At 38.8% G+C, this 17,191-nt stretch overlaps 2 protein-coding genes across 2 annotated transcripts; both read left to right on the top strand.

The window, feature by feature from the left end:
* The first annotated feature begins 304 nt into the window (after nt 1-304).
* On the top strand, nt 305-10,900 carry CIBAR1 (CBY1 interacting BAR domain containing 1). Its single transcript, XM_072410919.1, has 9 exons — nt 305-391; nt 3,694-3,928; nt 4,573-4,641; nt 4,845-4,946; nt 5,054-5,059; nt 6,537-6,641; nt 7,449-7,562; nt 7,664-7,768; nt 9,012-10,900. The coding sequence occupies exons 1-9, from the start codon at nt 363-365 to the stop codon at nt 9,105-9,107; spliced, it is 861 nt and encodes a 286-aa protein (XP_072267020.1). The 5' UTR covers nt 305-362; the 3' UTR covers nt 9,108-10,900.
* A 1,656-nt stretch (nt 10,901-12,556) lies between these two features.
* On the top strand, nt 12,557-16,217 carry LOC140330637 (RNA-binding protein 12B-like). The gene is made up of 2 exons (XM_072410918.1): nt 12,557-12,636; nt 14,560-16,217. The coding sequence occupies exon 2, from the start codon at nt 14,585-14,587 to the stop codon at nt 15,962-15,964; it is 1,380 nt and encodes a 459-aa protein (XP_072267019.1). The 5' UTR covers nt 12,557-12,636; nt 14,560-14,584; the 3' UTR covers nt 15,965-16,217.
* Nucleotides 16,218-17,191: the final 974 nt, after the last annotated feature.

Here is a 17,191-nt window from a genome sequence, read left to right as displayed (position 1 = left end):
TACCCTTTTATGTCAAGTAAAAATTCTGAGTTTAGGTACACTTTAAGTAACACGCTACCATGCACAAAGGCATGATGAAAGTCTCTGCATTGGCAGCTCGTCTTGAAGAACCCTGAGCGCTCCTATAATTTGATGTAGTCAGTGCACGCCTCGCCTATGACTAAATACTAAACCTTCCCTGCCAAAGGCAAACACCACTCTGACCGCCATAGCTCATCAGAAAGAAAACTATGACGACCCGCCATGTTGGTGACGTCACTAGGGACGCGCCGGTCTGTTTCCATAGCAACCAGATCCCCCCAGCGACGGACTAGAGCAGGCGGAGCTATGGTCGCGATGCTGAAGGATGCGCCATCATCAACATGAGCCAGACGCCGGAGGCCAGGGCTAGGTGAGGGGATGTGTGTCGGGGGCTCCCATTGTTAGGGATATTATTAGGATAGATAGCACAGATAAGGAGCCGAGTCTTGTCAGTACATAGCGCCTCTCCATTCATAGGAAGCCATGTTCCTCCTACCCAGGTGTGTATTGATGCATGCTATTCAGAGTTCCATAATAATGCTGTGTCCTCCTCATACTGACCATTACCAATAAACTGGAAGTGTATCTACAGCAAAACCTTTTTATTTTACCACAGCAGGGAATGGTTGAGCCCCCTGTCAGGATTTTGTGTCCCTATTGCAGAGATTCACCCTCAGGTTGTACAGCTGAGCAAAAAAATGGAAATTTTCTCTCTTCTGTAGCTGTCCCCAGAACACAAGATAAGGGGAAATCCTTCAATAGGGACACTTGTCCTTCACTTTTTTAACTTCCTGTTGTGCTTCTGGGACAGGAAGTGAATGGTAAATGACCTGATGATACACTAAGAGCAACATAAGAATATGGGAAAGGTTTTACACCTTCTCAACAAAAGTTTTCTAGACATAAATAAATGGTGTATACTGAAAATGCAAAGTATCCTGGCTTCCCCTGGATAGAGCACATTGACCCTGAGTAAGAATTCCTGATTCATGTCCTCTTAGATTGTAAGCTCTTTTGGAGCCACTCATCACACGCACCGCTCCAAGACGTTTCTAGAGCTGCCCACCCTCTCTGGAATGGTCTTCCTCCTATTCAACTTGCTGCTCATTTAAAAGGGCACTCCAAACCCATATTTTCAAACATGCCTACCAGTCTTCTTTTGTCTCCTAAAACCCTCACTACTTCCCACTCCCCCTCCTATTGTGTGCTACTTCCCCCACCTCCTAGATTGTAAGCTCTTGGGGCCAGGGTCCTATCCTTTTCCTGTGTCACTGTCAGTATCTGTCTGTCATTTGCAACCCCTTTTTAATGTACAGCGCTGCATATTATGTTGGTGCTTTATAAATCCTGTTTATTGTGTCCTGGTAAAATAAGGAATGCAGAAAGTTCTAAAAATGTTTTTATTGAACCTATAGATGCTTTATAAAGTAGATGAAAGTGCTGACTTAAAGTTGGTTTCTAAACAAAAATGTAAAAATATCAGCTAAAGACACTCAATACATCCATGGTGGGTGGCAAAACTTTAGTCTTAAACCCACGATACTTACCTGTCCCCCATTCCATCACACCCCGATCCTGATTGGCCGGGATAACGTAACTCCTTCGCAGTCACACTATAGTTCTAAGTTCTAGCCTAAGCTGCACGTGCACAGTTGGGTTTTGATCATGAAGGTAAAAGTTATTACCATAGCAGTGTTTAACCCAGAAATATTTTAAAGCTGGGTGGTAAGAAATTGTAGGCGGGTGGAAGTCCCTGTATTGTGACCCAACTCATCAGTGACCACTAAAAAACAGCCAGGGTGGTGCGCCTAGCTAAAAGGATCTGGAGAGAATAATGCATAGGGATATCACCTGTCCCATTCTGCAATAACCACCAGGCCTGGTTGCCAGTTGGGATTTTAGTTCCATTTTAAGCACGAAAACCACCAGCAGGATTGGCAGCAATCATCACTTCCAGGAATGGTGAATCCCTTGACGTTTTAACTGTAAAAAGAAATTGCTAACAAAAGTTATGCGATTCTGAATATTTTTTGCCTTACCCTGAATGTGAAATGTATTGCTTGTGTTGGTATGGAGATGTATATTAGGAAATACAAAGTATGTGAATATTCTACCCAGATGAATAGGAATCATTAATCTGATTCTATCTCCTAACTTGGCAACCAAACAAAGTGAACTATAGACGGAGAAGTCGGTCTCTGGATGGATGCATTGCTCTGATTAATGAAAAACCAGGCAGGTCATTGCTTGGCATGTTCATTAGCACATCATGAGACCACAGAATGTCTACACAGTCATAGATTTATCTCCAATCTTCAGCTCTGATAAGCTCCTCCAGCATTTCCACATACACGGGTCATTTGAAACGTATTAATGAAAAGCCAAATGTTTGTTGTTTCATCATTTACCTTTGTACTGATGACAGCTCAGAGCATAATATAAGTATGTGCTAAAGGTTATAGGTGTTGCATAAATCCCGGAAGCCAATGTGGCTAAAACATTCCAGCTTGGAAGTATTGTCCATTGTTACATAAGTGACAGAATCATGAATTATACAGTAAGTAGTCAGACCATAGATGTTGGGGTTATATCTCACACATGTCTTGTGCACACAGATGGTTGATAAACTGAGTGTTCTATTTCACACTTTAGCACTTCACAGAAGGTTGATAGAACACCTGAAAACTGCCATAGGAGTCATTTTCTAAAATTGTGATAGTCCTTCACAGGAGCTGGAAGGATACAGAAAATGGAAACAAACATATCAAACACCTTTCAAAGGCTTAAAACCGCTTGGCAAACATTTAAAAATTGTTCTTGTTCAAGGAATGACCTACACAGAACTACATCCCAACACCTGCAACAAAAGTTTCTCAACTGTCTTTCATTTCAGTTATAATTGTTGATCATAGTTCGAACAGTGGTCTGCAGGAAAACCTTTTTCTCAACCACTGTAAAAGGATCCTTTTGAACCAATAAGTTCTCTGGAATGCCCTTAAACTGTAAATATTAACCTAAAGCTTTTTTGATGGACATAAAGACATATAAAGATTAAAACACTGGTGAAAATGCTGCCTACGGCTCCCTCCAGTGCCCTAGGTATTTGATCATGTGATCTCTGCAGTGCAGGAAAATCAACCAGTTCAAGATCATCTGACGAGATGTTTTGGTCACATGCCCAGCACTGAGTCTGACTTCATATAAAGTAAAGGTGGAAAGACCCTTCAATTTTTTAGGTGCTGTAAATAAGGAATGTTTTTATTTATTTATTTTTGGCAATCACAACTCAACAAATAAGTCAGCTTTTTTTCAGCACGATCAGCTGTGAAATTTTGTTGATATATTTAAGATTTGGTGTTGCTTTCCTCCGCACAAAATTGTAGTTTTTTGGTGTTCTGAATCAGTAAGCCATTTTATATTCCTTGCAGAAAGGAAAATAATCATCAAAATAATTTTGTATGGTGCCAAATTTTGGGGTTTTGAATAGAGATAAGTCTGTGCTCTATTTCTACTATGAGCACCAAACTGAACAGTTGTGCACTGTGTAAAAGGTGAACTTCTCCATTTTTGAGATGATAGGTTAACATTATCACATGCTTCTTTTGGTATTTCATAGATGAAAACCTCTATCAATATATCTATTTACTTACATCTTTGTATTTTTGATCCTAGAGACAATCAAACAAGGCAAATTCAAGAAACTGTTACTAATGTTGAGAAGCACTTTGGTGAGCTGTGCCAAATCTATGCCGGTTACGTGCGTAAAACTGCCAGATTGCGGGACAAGGCGGATCTCTTGGTGAGAGAAGTCCATGCATATGCAGACACAGAAACGCCAAACCTGAAACATGGGTTGAAGTGCTTTGCTGATGAACTTGCCAAACTTCAGGATTACCGGCAAGCAGAGGTAACTCATACTTCATATCTGTGACTTATATACATGGTCATATCAACCAAACAGGGAACATCTGTAACTTTTCTCCAAGCTTTTAATAATCTGCTCTATGTAGTATGTGTATAATATTATTGTGCTAAGACAGCTGCTGCAATACCTGGCTATTATCAGCCCTTGATGTCTTTTTATGCAACATTTTCTCTAATTATAGTAGATGGGTATAAAGAAAAGAATTTATGTGATAACACAGATAGAACTCTGATCATTCTGTCATGCTGTAGTTATTTGTTAATCATGCAGGTATCTTGTGTACAGGATTTTTGGAGCAATAGTGAATCCAAAATGTACCTGTAGCTAGAACTGCAGAGGGAAATGGAGTAGCTGCTTCTAAGCGTATCTTCTGCAGTACACCAGTGTTCTCCCCAGGCCCCAAGAAGTTGGGTCACAATACAGGGGCCACTTCCTACCTACAGCTTCTTCCCACCCAGCTAGAAAAAGTTCTGAGGAGAATACTGAATACACTATATACTGGAATGTTTTTGTTTTGTTTTTTTTAAACACTTGTTTTTTGTTTTTTTTTTTATTGCATTGTTTCTGCAAATCCAGAACATGAGATGTGTCATTAGCATGTTGTTGTTTTTTTCTTGTTTTATCAGGTTGAGAGACTTGAAGCCAAAGTGGTTGAACCTTTGAAAAGTTATGGTTCCATTATTAAGCTTAAGAGGGTAGGTACATATGGTTTTATACATGCTAGAAAATCAATATGGTTATTTATAATTTAATATTCCACACAATACATAAACGCTGTGACTGGTCCTCTTTTTAGTTGTTGTCATACTAAGCCAGTTTTATTCCTTCACTATTTGATGCTGTATGCTTTAGACAACAGAGAAATGAACCATGCTCACAAATTTTCAATTGTTTTTAGGAAGATCTTAAAGTGACCTTAACAGCTCGGAATAGAGAAGCAAAGCAAATGGCTCAGCTGGAGAAAACACGCCAAAGAAATCCATCAGATCGGCAAATCATTGTATCCTTTAATAAGGACTAAATGACCTTTGTTGTCAATAAGTTTGAAAAGTATATTTGAAAACATTAAAACATATTTTTTGTTTTTTTTCCTTAACCAATTCCAAGTCACAGGTATAAACACTTAAAAAAAATGCTGAACCCTTAGGAGCGGGTGGATTGGTAACATTATATTCATCAAAGTTGGTGCCAAAATGTATTTATGGAGCTTTTATGTTTTACATCTAAGGCATTAGATGTTACACTGTTACTTTTAACTAACTGTTGTACTGTAGCATAGTTTTACTACTTATTAATCCTGACAGTAGATTGGTTGATTTTCAATGTGTTAAGGTGTCAATACTACCACCTTACAGTGTGTAAATTACAAAGCTAGTCACCTTCATAGAGTCCAGCCCGAAAAACCTCTACTGAATAACATACATAACAATCTCCTCCTGTGTCACTGTGTGTATTCGTCTGTCATGTGCGACCCCTATTTAATGTACAGCACTTCATAATATGTTGGTGCTATTAAAATCTTGTTTATTAATAATAATCATTACGAGCAAAAGGAGGGTTCACCTTTTACTTTAAGAGAGCTTTACTCCCCTTTTGATGCAACATTACATGTAATAAAAATAGATTGTGTACTTTAATTGTTAGCATAGCATAAGACAAGGGTTAGCAGGCACACAAAAGAGCACAGTAACATTTTTTTATTGGTTTGTAGATGTTAAAATTTTATTTGCAGAAGCTGTGTCTATGCTATGTCTCTTCCTTAATAAATAAACCTGGCTACCTGTTCACAATCTTTTTTATATTATAAGTTGCTCATGCATCTGGTCAGTGGAGATTTATTATATTCCCCTCTGCCATGTAGCCATTAATAGTTTGCTAGAGGAGCTTCTGCAGTGAGAGGAGATGTTTTGTCGTCACTTCAAATGTAAAAACAATGCAGAAACATCATGAAGTGCTGTGTAGCAAGATCAGAAGCCCTGGAATTATTCGTTCAGATCCTGACATTAGTGCTAGGTGTTGTCGGTCCCAGCCTGCATGCCAGCATGTCTTTTTAGACCGGGAGGTTCTACACTTGTTAATGTTTCCAATGGGTTCAATGTTAGATTCCATATTAACATCAAATTTATTAGAAAATAGGGAATTCCTAGTTAATGTTTGACCAGTATATATCAATGAAACAGATCAGAAATTTTGTTTCATTACATGATTGATTCACCTCCCTCTGCTTTGACCACCAATAATGGAATTCATATCGAGAAGCTCTTCCCTGTATTTGTTGTCAGAGCGAGGGGTTTAGCATTAGTTAAGCAAAGAATGGGGCTATAGGTGCATGGTGGCAACCAGATAAGAAAGTGTTATTTGGGAAAAATGGTTATTGTTTACTAGGCCTTGCATCGATCGACAAGTGTCATTATTTATGATTATTTGTGATTCTGCACTTATTCAAAATAGTGACAAATGTATGGAAGGGCAAGCTTATAAAGATATGAAATCCACTGTAAGGAAAAAAATGCAATAACTGGCTACGCTATACTTTCACTATAGAGAATATCACACACAGATTTACAGATGTATTTTTTCTAATTTGAAGGCTGAAACAGAGCTACAGAGAGCCACGATGGATGCCTCCCGAATAAGCCGCCAGCTTGAAGAGACAATTGATAATTTTGAAAAACAGAAAATTAAAGACATAAAGGCAAGTTTTTTTGGTTTTTTTTGTTTTAAGGCCTGATACCTTTTACAGCTGTGTACTGAGTTTCCACAAATTCACATTGTCATGGTTTGTGTTTGGCAGCCCATTTATTTCAGTTGGCAGCCCAATGCACCACATTGCACAGAATTGAAGTGAATGCTGAGCAGCAGTTTATTGTGATGCCATTAAGGATTTGTTGTGACCAGGACATAGCACATAGGAATGTATTGAGAAAGCTGAGGCCAAAATTTCTGCCCATTTATCTGGGGAAGAACAATTCTGACGAAAAAAAGGCAGAATGGGATGTTAAAACTTTTAATCCACAGCCGCTCATGTAGGCCCCTAAAAGTCAATGCAACCTTGTATTGTGTTTATTGGTTGAATGCATATCAGTGGTGATCTAACACAGTGAAAAAATATTGGTTCCTGGTAAAAACTGTAAAGATCTAAAACCAGGTTCTAAAGCTTATATGACTTCTATATCTCCATCTTTTAATTCCTTCACTATGCACCAGCCTCCAAAAATCTTCTCCCTCATCCCCATCTTTCTCTCTGGCTGTCACAATGTATAAAGCGTCTGAGCATTTACACATCGTACATACCCCATAGGGCAGGTTTTCTTCCAATAAAAGGAAGCAGCATTTTTGCGTATGCCTCTTACACGACTGCTGTTTTGTTATAAAATAACCCTTTAAACCTGATTCTACAGAATATCCTACACTATTACAATATGCTGCTAAAGTTTGTTTTCTGTATGTATATGAAATATTCTCTGTAAACTATGGTTTTGTCTTTGTCCCCTCCATAAAGAAAATATTTAGTGACTTTGTTACAGTGGAAATGGTGTTCCATGCGAAAGCTTTGGAGGTACTGACTGCGGCCTTCCATCATATTGAAGATATTGATGAGGAGGAAGATCTAGAGGTAACACAATCTTCAATATTTGTTACTAGTGATGTTGCACAACGAATATAATTTAGAATTCTGACATTGGGGTTCTTTTATAAACTGTTAAATTTTTTCAGGTTTTTAGAAGTTCTCTGCACCCACCAGATTATCAGTCTCGACTAGACATTGTACGTGCCAATTCAAGAACAGGATCTATGAAACAAACGTCCTCTTCCTTATCGGTGAGACTTTATGATAAATAGGAGTAAAATGTAAATGTACTATATAGGCATTTGTTCTGAGCAGCTTTAAAACATGGTATATATAGTCTGATATGACCGCAATCCTGTATGATGCCCTTTGTAAGTCAAATCCCTGCCAGGTTTCATACATAAGTTATAAAGGCAGCCAGTTAGTAAAGAATAATTGGAGCTGCCGCTGTTTACTTGTTTTTTTTTTTGGTGCCGAAACCCGGGAACGAACCAGTACTTGTTTTTATAGGTGTAAGCTCTCGATATGTTTTTTTCCTACATGTAAGCAGCAGGCTCTGGGCTTTCATAAACTCGATTTAGACAGCCTGATTACATTCACAACAGAAAGTGTCCCCACCCCCTGTAACTTATGATCACAACTGTGCAACAATTAATTATTATTGCCAGGCATGTTGGAGTAAGAGGAACAATACTCAGGCTTATAATTTACGGTTCACTCTAAACTCATGACCTGTACAGATATTTGAAGGGACACCGGATCTAATTGTTTCCAGCCATATTTCTTAAAATGTAGATATGATTAGCAGTTGTGCAAATATTGGGCAAAATAACATTTTCCAGCTACCACTTTTTTATTTTACAGGTCCTCTTCTGGGTCTAAAATTTTTATTTTAATGTGTGTTCCAAAAAGTAATAAAAACAATCGGGCAGCATAAGGAATAATTGTTCCCTACTCTATCCAATCCAATCTAAATCTTTACTCATTTTGAAGGATGCTCTTGTAGACTAATTAATCACATTTGTTAATGTTGCTGCATAATAGGTTATATATATGTTCTTCTAATTAACCCAGTTACACAGAGCCTTTGTTCACTGAGCTTGAGATGTTTTATTAGGTCACTCTGTTAACCCCTTACTTTACAGTTTTAATGAGAAATGCTATAATTGGATGAGGCCACTCCGTCTATTCCTACTTTTTCATAGGCTAGTTTATGACCTTAGAGGTCTACTAACATCTACATGCAAAGGCTGAAGTGAGCAGGGATATAGCCCATAAAGTTGTTTTGTGTTCAGCCTTCTGCAGGTAGGACAAACCAGGAGAACACTGTGTTTCTTAACAACAAAACAGTAAAGAAATTCATCGAGCACAATTCTAAATTTCAGTGATTATGTAAATTTAGTGGTTGCCTCTTAATAAACTCCATATATTCTCTTTATACCAGAATAAAAATGTTTGTTGCTTACAATTTCTAAAATGTTCATTGAATTACAGCAATCTTTAGTGAGTCGACACAAAAAGAAGGAGGAAGAGGAGGATGACCAAGATGAAGACGATGAAGATGTTGAGTCCAGTGAAGAGGAAAACTGAAAATTCAAAATGAATGCTGCTTTTTTTATCTTCATCTACAATACAGCCAAGTACTTTCCGGGTCAGCATGGAATACAGTTCTACTCATACAGTGGTGTATGGGCATAACAGATGTAAGATCTCTGAGGCATGTAAATGTTTGTTGCCTAGCTTTTGGACTTTCCAACAAAACACATTCCAATGTACTTTAAATAAGCCCTTTGGTTGTTTGTAGTACAGTTTGGGAAGGGTACGTATTCACTGTTGTGCTGTGTACTTTATTTTTTTAACAATTAGGGGAGAAACCCTAAGCTATGGATAAATGTAGACATTTTGGGCATTTTTTTTTTTTATTCTTTTAACTTGAGTTGAAATCGGGGGAGTAAGAAAATGCAATTGGATCCTTTAAATATCATTTACCTTCATATCTACTTGTTAGTATGTATTTAGGCTACATTGTTTGGTGGGAATAATGAAGCTGTGCCTTAAAATGGTTTACCCCAGTGTTATGGTTCCACAAGTTGGCTAAAACTTTTCTTGTCAGTCAAGTTTTATTCATTTTTTTTCCAAAATTTAAAAGTAGAAGTATTAAAACAATGGTCCATAGGAGCAGCTGTGGGCCTTCCTCTTATGAAAATAAATATTTGGCTGCTTGCAGATTCCATTCAGGTCCTGAACCTCTCTGGTATGTCTTATTTTTCACTGATAAATAAGTGTTTCAAAATGACACATCAAATAACTTAGCTATTCTCTTATACTCTTGTCCTGAATATTACTCTGGTACCAAATATCCTTCTGTTAAAAGGGATGCCAGGTTAAGAAGACTCCTAGAAATAGGCCATGGGTGGTTAAGTAGTTGGCAACACTTTTTAGCTACATATTCCCTAAAATTCAGTTCATTTGCCATTCTTGGAACTGCACTGGAGTTCATATACTCCCTTGGTTAAGCTTTTGTTTTACCCTCCACTTTTTAGAAGTTTTCTCCTTGTCCTGACTGGCTGCATTGGGTACCAGCTAGCCTTCTAATGATACTTTAAATCTACTTTAACTTTCTCCCACCCTGTCCACAATTATAAGCTGGGCTTTAAAGTTTTTAAGAAAACATATAATTTAGTATTAATAAACTGTTTTGTGAATGCTGATATGTCATTTAATAGCATTCTGTCAACCTTTTGTTGCACTAATAGAATGAAGAAGAGGAAAAAATTAAAAAAACAAAGGAAGGGATGGAGTATGAAAAGTTGGTATCAGAATATGGTGGTGTTACAAAATAGACAAAGGTTACCCACAGTATTAAGTAAGGTTCAGGTAACCATAAAAATAAATATACTGTCAGCCTTTTGTAGTCAGACTGTAAACATTAAATCATCATATAGATGTTGTTCCGACAACAAACCTCTGACATTATTACATATTCTCTGCTTTGCTAAGACTGACCCCAAAAATGGTGTTTTATGCCATTTTTTTCTGAGGGTGTAAAGAAATGATTCCAGCATATCACTTAACATAACACACATCACATCACGTATCACATCACAGTGGAAATCTTGGAGGCCCACATCTACAGTGCCCTAGTCCACCCAAAAAAATAGTAATCCATATTGGGTGAGGTTGTGCTTTACTATTGTAGTTTAGCTGGCCTCTTCTTTGTCATTTCTTTTATTACTTATTTGCCATTGGTTTATGAATTAAACAGTATTTCGTATATATGTTATGAAAATATATATTTGTGATTTTTTTTTTTTTTTTTGTTTTTTACCATGAATATGTACTATACATGAACATTACACTAATAAAATATTTGCTACAATTGATTTATTAAGCCTAATGTGAATACTTTCCTTTCAATATTAATACCAATATTATTTTTTATAAAATAAATGGCATCACCACCTGCCTTGGCAGAAGTTCTCTTTATATCCCAGAATCAGAAGAAAAAGAAGGTATTATTTATCACAAGATCCTGGTCTGTTTGTAATTAGATACATGGAATGCCCTGTGTAGTAGTTTTAACCAATGTAGGAGACTTAAAAATATGAGTGTGTTTGCTCCTCATGAATTCATCAAGCAAAGTAGAAAGCTTTACTGTGATGGAAGGCCCAATCTCTCTGGTTCAGACTTTTAAAGAGATGAGATGGTCCGCATGGTATCTGTGGACAGGGCTAGTATGTGAGTCTTAGCCCAACATAGGATGTGAGACACTTCCAGTGCTGCCGTGCACTTTGTAGCCCCCACACTAATGGTTTATATAAACTACATCTACCTAACTACTACCTCCCTGTAGGAAGTGCAGCAGACTTCAACTAATCACTTGAAATTCCAGCACACTGAGGAGAAGTAAGGTCTCCCCTGGGCTCCTTAATTGGACAGGAGACGGAGTACTTTTCCCTGGCAGGGCATGTTGGCATCTGCCGTCATTATTTTTCTTCTCAGAGATAAAGAAAAAACTTCCTGACCAGCAGCAGGGAAGAGTGGACCCACAAAACTATGGATGACTTTGTCAGGGGACACAATTCTTGGCCTTTTTAGGTGGCAATGCAATATTCTTTTCTCTAATGAAACTACAAAGCCTCTTTTCAGTAAACCATGTTAAAAAAATAACTGTATGGGAGCAGTTGGAAACCATTTTGTGTGCACATTTGCCTTGAAAGTGATATGTTGCTTCTGGCTGTTTGGTGAAATTTCCTCTTTTGCAGGAAGAACTGCACTTTTACTGCAAATAATGTGGCTACATGTGCAAATGCATCACCCTGTGGTGTGGTCTGCTGCTCATGAGCACATAGTTTATGTGCCCTGGAGTGGCTGTGTTGTTTTAGACTGGTAATGAGGTTGCAGTGCAGTTACCACTTCTTCAGAGACACCACATGTAGCCCCCCATAGAGAATACGGGGGGAGGTATGAGTGGCGAGCAAGGTAACAGCAGCTAAAAGCAGTGCAGGATCGCTTATTCTGGCTGCAGGTCTGATCTTCCCATAATGATTCCAAGTGCTGCAATTAAATCTCAGATTCTTCTACATGGCCGGTTTGTAGAAGCTTTTTAATAGGTTTTGTCAGATAACACTTAAACCACAACAATCTCCCCAGTTGAAGCTGACAGCCTAGAGACCAAGGATCCTGAGTCCAGTGGTACATCATATATTTCAAGCCCTGGATAAGTTGTTGCACCAGATCCAAATGAATGGGAGACTTCTGCCTACTCTTGTCTCCTATGCATTAGTTTGTGATTTTCACAAAACACCAAGTGAATTTTTTTAAAGCAGTGTTCCATTTGTATTTCTGAATTGCTAACATTGGGCCACTTATTAGATGCTTGGGCCCGCATACTTAACATTACACTACAGCTTGCATGCTTTGCAGAGGAGCTGTACAGCGCCTGCGCAACACGCTGCTACGTAAAGCAGTGCCCGGTTAGTACGTATTTACATACGTCAGCACGCTGCACCAAGAGAAGTCAGGTGCATGCGTAGTAGCTCACGCCTCCCCGCGGCGCCATTACTGAGTTGGCTATGGTGACAGTTTGCTCGGGAGCTGAGTTTTCTGTTCATTTCCGGTAATGTGACAGAGTTTGTTCGTCTTTTGCTCCGTCATAGCTCCTGCAGGCGCACATGGTCGCTGTAGTTACCTCGGCTTGTGTTAGGGTCAGGTTTAGTCACTGAAGTGTTAGTGCACCTGGAGAGTGCTGGAGCTCAGTGATATCCCCATAGAGGAGGGTGAGGGAGCAGGTTAGGCTGTTCGTGAGATGACATTTTGTTTACTTTTTAATTCACAAGTGTGTTTTGTGCCATAGATGACGTGTGCTGGGTGTACAAGTGTTCCCTGCTCTAGTGGTATCCTGATCAACTAAAGGGAAAGCATCGTGCTGACTGTCATGGTTGTATTACTGGAGCCACCATTAGCTGGTATTAGTGATCCCTTGCTATGCATAGCGAACAGATGGCACCCTATGTAATTGATAATAATTGCTTGTCATTTTTTGCTACATACCAGAACTGGCCCCTGTGTTTATTCATGGCCACACAGAGCTGATAGTAGCAGCCTGGGTCCAGCATGTGTGCAGGGAAGGTCACATCCATGTGCTTGTTGTAGCGCACCCTACTGTGCTAGGCTATATCATACAGATCTGTGCACATGTAGCAATAATCAGCATGAAGCACATATAGTCACTGATCATTATTCAGATATACTCAGATGCTGCTTGTTAATGCAAAATCATGCATCCTAGGAGGCTCTTGGGTGCTCCTTCTGCACATGCCTGAGCATCTTAGGCATGCGCAGAAAGAGCCTTTTTGTGAAAAGGGGAAAAAAAATGCCAATCTTGCACATGCCCAGTGAGATTGGCAAGTTTTTTTTCCAACCTATGTCATCCGATATCGCGCCTGGGTCGGATGATGTAGAAGGAAGAACGCGGAAGAGGAGGCAAAGATGGCGCCGGCTTGGAGACGGATGCCGGGATAATGTGGGATTGAAGGTAAGTGGATTTTTTGTTTTAGGCATTTTTGAGTTTAGTTCCACTTTAATAAGACTTGCAGCATTTAAAGCTGCTCAGCCTGGGAAATAAATGAAAATCTGCTGATCTGTATTTTATGTCTGCTTTAAATCCAGGAAAAAAGTTCCCAGATACACAAGCCTTAAAGTGGAAGTAAACCCAAAACAAAAAATCACACTTTACTTTAATCCCGCAGAGCAGTCTATCTTGCCTTGTCTCAGGCATGCGCAGAATGAGCCCTTTCATCAATAGAAAAAAAAAAAGGCGCAGCCAAGAGCCTCTCAGGGTTCATGACGTAGGTATCCCAGGAGGCTCTGCACTCCCATTAAGTCTTCATTGCCTCGGCGGTGCTGCACCCTTTTTTTCCCACTTCAAAAATAGAATACAACATTTTTACTTTAAATAAAAGGGTTGTCTACCCTTCTATGTAAGGTAAAACTTCTGAGTTTAGGTATGCTTTAAGGCTCAAATGGATGCAGTGCATTTCAGGTGTATGAAAACGAAAGATGTTTAAAGTCCAAGGCTACGTATGCACTTCAGATGATTCTCATCCAATAATCACTTCCGGGCTTATATCGAACAAGAATCTGGTGTGTGTACAAGCACTCATCGTCCTAGCAGATCCAGGGACGTGGAGACATTTAATAAATCAGGCCCAGAAATACAATGCTGTATATGGCATGGGAAGCCGGACATACATGAATAATTAATTGCAGGAAGTACTGGTGATTAGTCATTTGTCCTCTGCTCTTTTTTTGTGTCCACAGTTTTCAGAGTTTAGTTCTTCAACTATTCTTTATGAATATCAAATTACCTCTAGGAAATCTGTAATGAGAAATACACAGGCTTCCATTGCTAGTCTCTTCATAAAAATTTTAGTTGTTGGCTGTTTTAAGTGTAGCAAAGTACATACAAATATATAGTTTTAACGCAATTTTTTTTTTTTTTTACAGTATTTAAAAATCTGCCTTTTTTGTATGTCAACAGGAAAATCATTTCATGAGGCTAAAGAATGTCAGTAAAGGTTCGATTGCAAGGTCTTCCATCACTGGCAGACTCCATTCACATTCGAAGGTTCTTTAATGGACTGAACATTCCATCTGGAGGTGTTAATATTATTGGTGGGGTGGATGGCGAGGCATTTGTTAAATTTAAAACCTTTCATGATGCTTGTCAGGCACTCCAAAGATCAGGGAGACCTCTAATGAATTCATGTATACAAGTTTCTCTTGACAGCAAGGCGGAGCAGGTTCATAAAAACCACCGTTATAAGTCTGTGGAAAAGCCTGGGTATGTTCGCGTATCATTGCATCCCTTTGATGCTTCTTTTTCTGATGTGAAAAAGTTTTTCAAAAGCTTTTCTGTAAAGAGTGTTATTTTTTTAACTAAAAACAAAGTAAGGAACGGCCAGGCTCTTGTTAAATTTGCTAAACATAAGCATGCATGTAAAGCACTTATATGGTCTAAAGGTACCAGTAAAGAAGTCAAGCATGAAAAGTGTTTTTCTATTGTATCCATTAAGCAGTCTGACGAGGCAGAATGGATCAAATTTGGTGGCAAAGTTGATCTTCCAGAGAAATATTCAACAAGTAAGTCTTGCTGCAGGTCAGACATCCCCTATGATGAACCTAATACATTGTATATTCACGAGTTTTATGCACACTTAATAAACGTTAGTCGCCATGCTGAAAAACGACATATAAAGAGGTTTTTGTATGATCTTGTTGACGATTCTCAGATCACATTTGTGTATGACAAAAATGGCTGTAGGACACGAGACTGTTTTGTTATGTTTGTAACAGACGATGATTTCACAAGAGCACTTGCTTTAGATAAATCACCCCTTAAAGGGCGTTGCGTACGAGTGCTGCCTGTATCAAAGGCACAAGTGAAGGAATTTGTTGATAGCAGGAAAATGGACATTACAGAAGATCCGGCTTCGGAGGAAGATTTCGTTTTGGAGGATGGCTCGCCTAGTCCAAGCAGTTTGGGATCCAAATTGACGTGCATCTATTTAAGAAACTTTGCAGCCGACGTCAACAAAATGGACATATTGAACTTTTTTACTGGATTTTGTTTAAATGAAGAAGACATCCATTTGTTACATGATGACAATGGGGATGGACTTGGTGAAGCACTGGTTAAATTCTCAAGTGAAGAGGAAGCGGCTAGTGCTGAAATGCTAAATCGTAAATGCTTCCAAGGAACTGAAATCCTGCTGAGGTGCATCTCTGAGGAACAGCTAAAAGTATTTGGTGTTGATCATTTTGGATCTTCTTTATCTGACAGTTTAGATTTGTCTTCATGCAAGGAGGACTGCCAGCTGGAGGAGTTGCAGGTATGTGTCAGCGTTGAAGATGACACTCCTGATGTCACATATGATTCCTCATAGACCAATAGACTTTGGCCTTGCCATATTATTGACTTTATTCTGACTAGAAAATCATGGAATTAGAATGTAACAATATTTGCTGGATTTGTGGTGAGAATGAAGGCTGATGAGACTGAGACAATGAAAATTGACAGTGTGAAAGGATAACCAGCATCATACCAATGACATAAATTTAGAAGTGTTAAGAGACTTATAAAGCAATTGTCTATATGTTTATTTTGTCTTTTGCTGCTGATTAAAAATTAAAAGTTTATGCAGGGCTTTGCAATTGTAGGTACCAGGCCAGCCATGGTAATTATATGTATCTTGTGCCTTGAGTGCAGTCTGTTGTTAAATTACTCCCAGTGATGGTCAAACCCATAGGCTACGTTACGTACATGTCAGATGATTCTCATCTGTTAATCGCCTCAGGGCTGATATCGGATGAGAATCTGGTGTGTGTACAGTGCTCGTTGTTCATGGATCCGTCACCTGCGGGTGGGGAACAAGGGGAACGATCATAATGAAAGTGCATGAGAGATAACGCAACGGGGTGCCGCTCTGTCATTCTCGCCCCTCCCCTATCAATAGAGCAGAACAGTGCTGTATGTACAGTGCTTTTCATGCATGGTGCAGTCTTTTGTACAATTATTGCATGTGTATGCAGCCATAGTCAAGGAACTGATAATGCTAACTTTCTAATTAGCATAGATGATAATGCTTAACAATAGTTGACGAGTTACAAAAAAAAAAGAGGATAGGCATTTATCGACCACTGCAGCAAAGTTTGGAAGATGAGATTCAGTTAATAGGCAGGGGTCCTATACCAATCTGTTGACAGACCATGTCTGAATTCTGGATACATAAGATACTAGTATTTCAGCCATGACACAATGCCCATCTTTCGGGTGACTTTATTAGTACTAACTATTAGCAAAATGGCATTAACAGTCTTATGTTTCCACATGAGCTGTGGATTTGTTTATCAAATCATTTTGATTGGAAAACATTTGTATCCATACATCCAATGATGTAAGGTTATAGAAAAAATCTTACATGGAGCTGCTCAGGTCGAAGGAGGCTCATTAGTAACTGGGACTGAGCTCTTCCAGTAATACTGGGTGTTCTGACCATTTTGCCACAGAGTATTGTGTTTCAAATGTGATCTATTTACTTATCAGGATTCCCTTTTGTTAGTGTCTGAACAAATTATAAAATGTAGTATTGCTGCCTTAAGTAGCTGAGTGT

Source organism: Pyxicephalus adspersus, chromosome 5, assembly GCF_032062135.1.
Source record: "Pyxicephalus adspersus chromosome 5, UCB_Pads_2.0, whole genome shotgun sequence".
NCBI lineage: Eukaryota > Metazoa > Chordata > Amphibia > Anura > Pyxicephalidae > Pyxicephalus > Pyxicephalus adspersus.
The sequence above is the reverse complement of the archived record's forward strand: the minus strand, read 5'-3'. Positions and strand labels throughout refer to the sequence as shown.